A 1,765-nucleotide genomic window follows, 5' to 3' on the forward strand; every position below is an offset into this window, starting at 1 on the left:
ACCAACCAAATTTCCACTATTTATACTTATCTGCTGGGCACAGTAACCAACCAAAAAGGTGGATGCGAATATTGGGTTTCACTGGACCTCATCCCAAATTAATGGCCCTTATTATTCGATCACTCTTCTAACAACTAGATTGATTTGATCATCTGATCAACTGCGTCTATGTAGTTCCAATCTTTTATTTTTTGGGGTGGTCAAAGAAAACAACAAATCTACAATTTTCAATTGGATCGTATAAAATACTGAACTGAATGGTCTCAATTTGTTATGGTCATGTCGATCTCTTGTATGGCTATATACCTAAATGCTGAGAATTTATATATGTGAGAGAGCAAACTCTAAATGAGGTGACATTAAATAGTTTTAATTCAACCTTATTGTATCACTATTTATATGACCTTTTTTATTTGCTTCTTTCTCCAAATCTATACTATATTCCAACTGAATGTGATGTTCATACTGTGTGTGTGTGAGAGAGAGACAGAGAGAGAGAGAGAGAGAGAGAAAGAGAGAGTTCATATCAAGCAGTAACAAATAGAGGTAGTATCAATAAGAGAAGAACCAAACAATAAGAACAACTCAATAGTCAATAGACATGAATGTAGGTATGAAGACCAAATGCTGATGGCAAGAAGAAACAATGAAAACCAAGTAAAATCTCTCTCTCTCTCTCCTCACGAGAGAATTCCCAAGCACATCAACCCAATCCCGACAGCCAAACCCAGCCCAACCGTCCTTTCTTTCGAACCTGACGAGTTGTTGTCTGTGGACGACGACGACGGCCCTCCAGCCGACGATGGTTTGGTCGTGTTCGATGCACTTGATGGCGGCGCTTTCGCCGGTGGAGGAGGCGACGTAGGAGGCTTAGCTCCGAAGAGTTCCGGTGGTAACAACACCTTATCCACCTGGTAGACCGCCAAGGGTGGGGAGTCTCGAAGAGCATTGCTGAATTGGGTCTGGACCATGCCCGTCGAGACGTTCACTTGGTTGTTGGCAATGCTAGTGAAATTTAGAGTAAGGGATCCTGATTGGCCACCTGCCTGAGTTCGGACAGGGTTGCTAATGGTTTGAAACGAGGTAAGGGATTGGTATTGAGGCAAGACATGGTACAGCACCAGCGCAGACTGGTCTTGCTGTGAGAGTCCGTTGAGTGTGCCAGCCGATAGGCTGTCGATCGCATTATCAGTAGGAGCGAACACCGTAAGGCCTTGAGTAGAGGTGTTGAGCTGGTTCTCGATCTGGTCTATGACATGTGTGGATGCCAGGAGTCGAATGAATTTGGTGTACTGCCCACCCTTCTCAAGGATTGCCGTCAGGTTGACTGGCCCTGCTGCGGCTGGGGCTGGCGCTGCTTGGCCATCAACTTGGGGAGTGATGAGGAAGAGACATGGCACCAAGGCGAGAAGAATGAGAGATAGAGGAGTTGCAGAGGCCATTGGCGGGATGATGATCTCGATGCTGGGTGCTGGCGGTGACTTCAGATGGAATGGGGTACTGGGGTCTGTGGGGGATTTATGAGTCATTGAGAGTGTTGACGTAGGAATACGTTGGAATGAGCTGTCTATAGAACAGTAGAGTCAGATCAAACCTTACTAACCAAAAGAAAAATCAAGAAAATAGGATCATCACAGTTCTGTAATTTTATATATTATTTATATATCTTAGTCATTATTATATTGTCCATGTATCTTTGTTATTTCTACTTTTTATAGGCTTATCTATGTATTTGTGATCTATATATAGCATCTTGAGTTTCACC

General features: G+C 43.6%; 1 protein-coding gene across 1 annotated transcript; it reads right to left on the bottom strand.

Moving 5' to 3' along the window:
* Window positions 1-505: 505 nt before the first annotated feature.
* On the bottom strand, window positions 506-1,529 carry LOC148876004 (fasciclin-like arabinogalactan protein 9). Its single transcript, XM_088966099.1, has one exon. The coding sequence runs from the start codon at window positions 1,527-1,529 to the stop codon at window positions 681-683; it is 849 nt and encodes a 282-aa protein (XP_088822225.1). The 3' UTR covers window positions 506-680.
* Window positions 1,530-1,765: the final 236 nt, after the last annotated feature.

This window comes from Nelumbo lutea, chromosome 1 (genome assembly GCF_056320005.1).
Source record: "Nelumbo lutea isolate HS-2025 chromosome 1, American lotus-T2T, whole genome shotgun sequence".
Lineage (NCBI taxonomy): Eukaryota > Viridiplantae > Streptophyta > Magnoliopsida > Proteales > Nelumbonaceae > Nelumbo > Nelumbo lutea.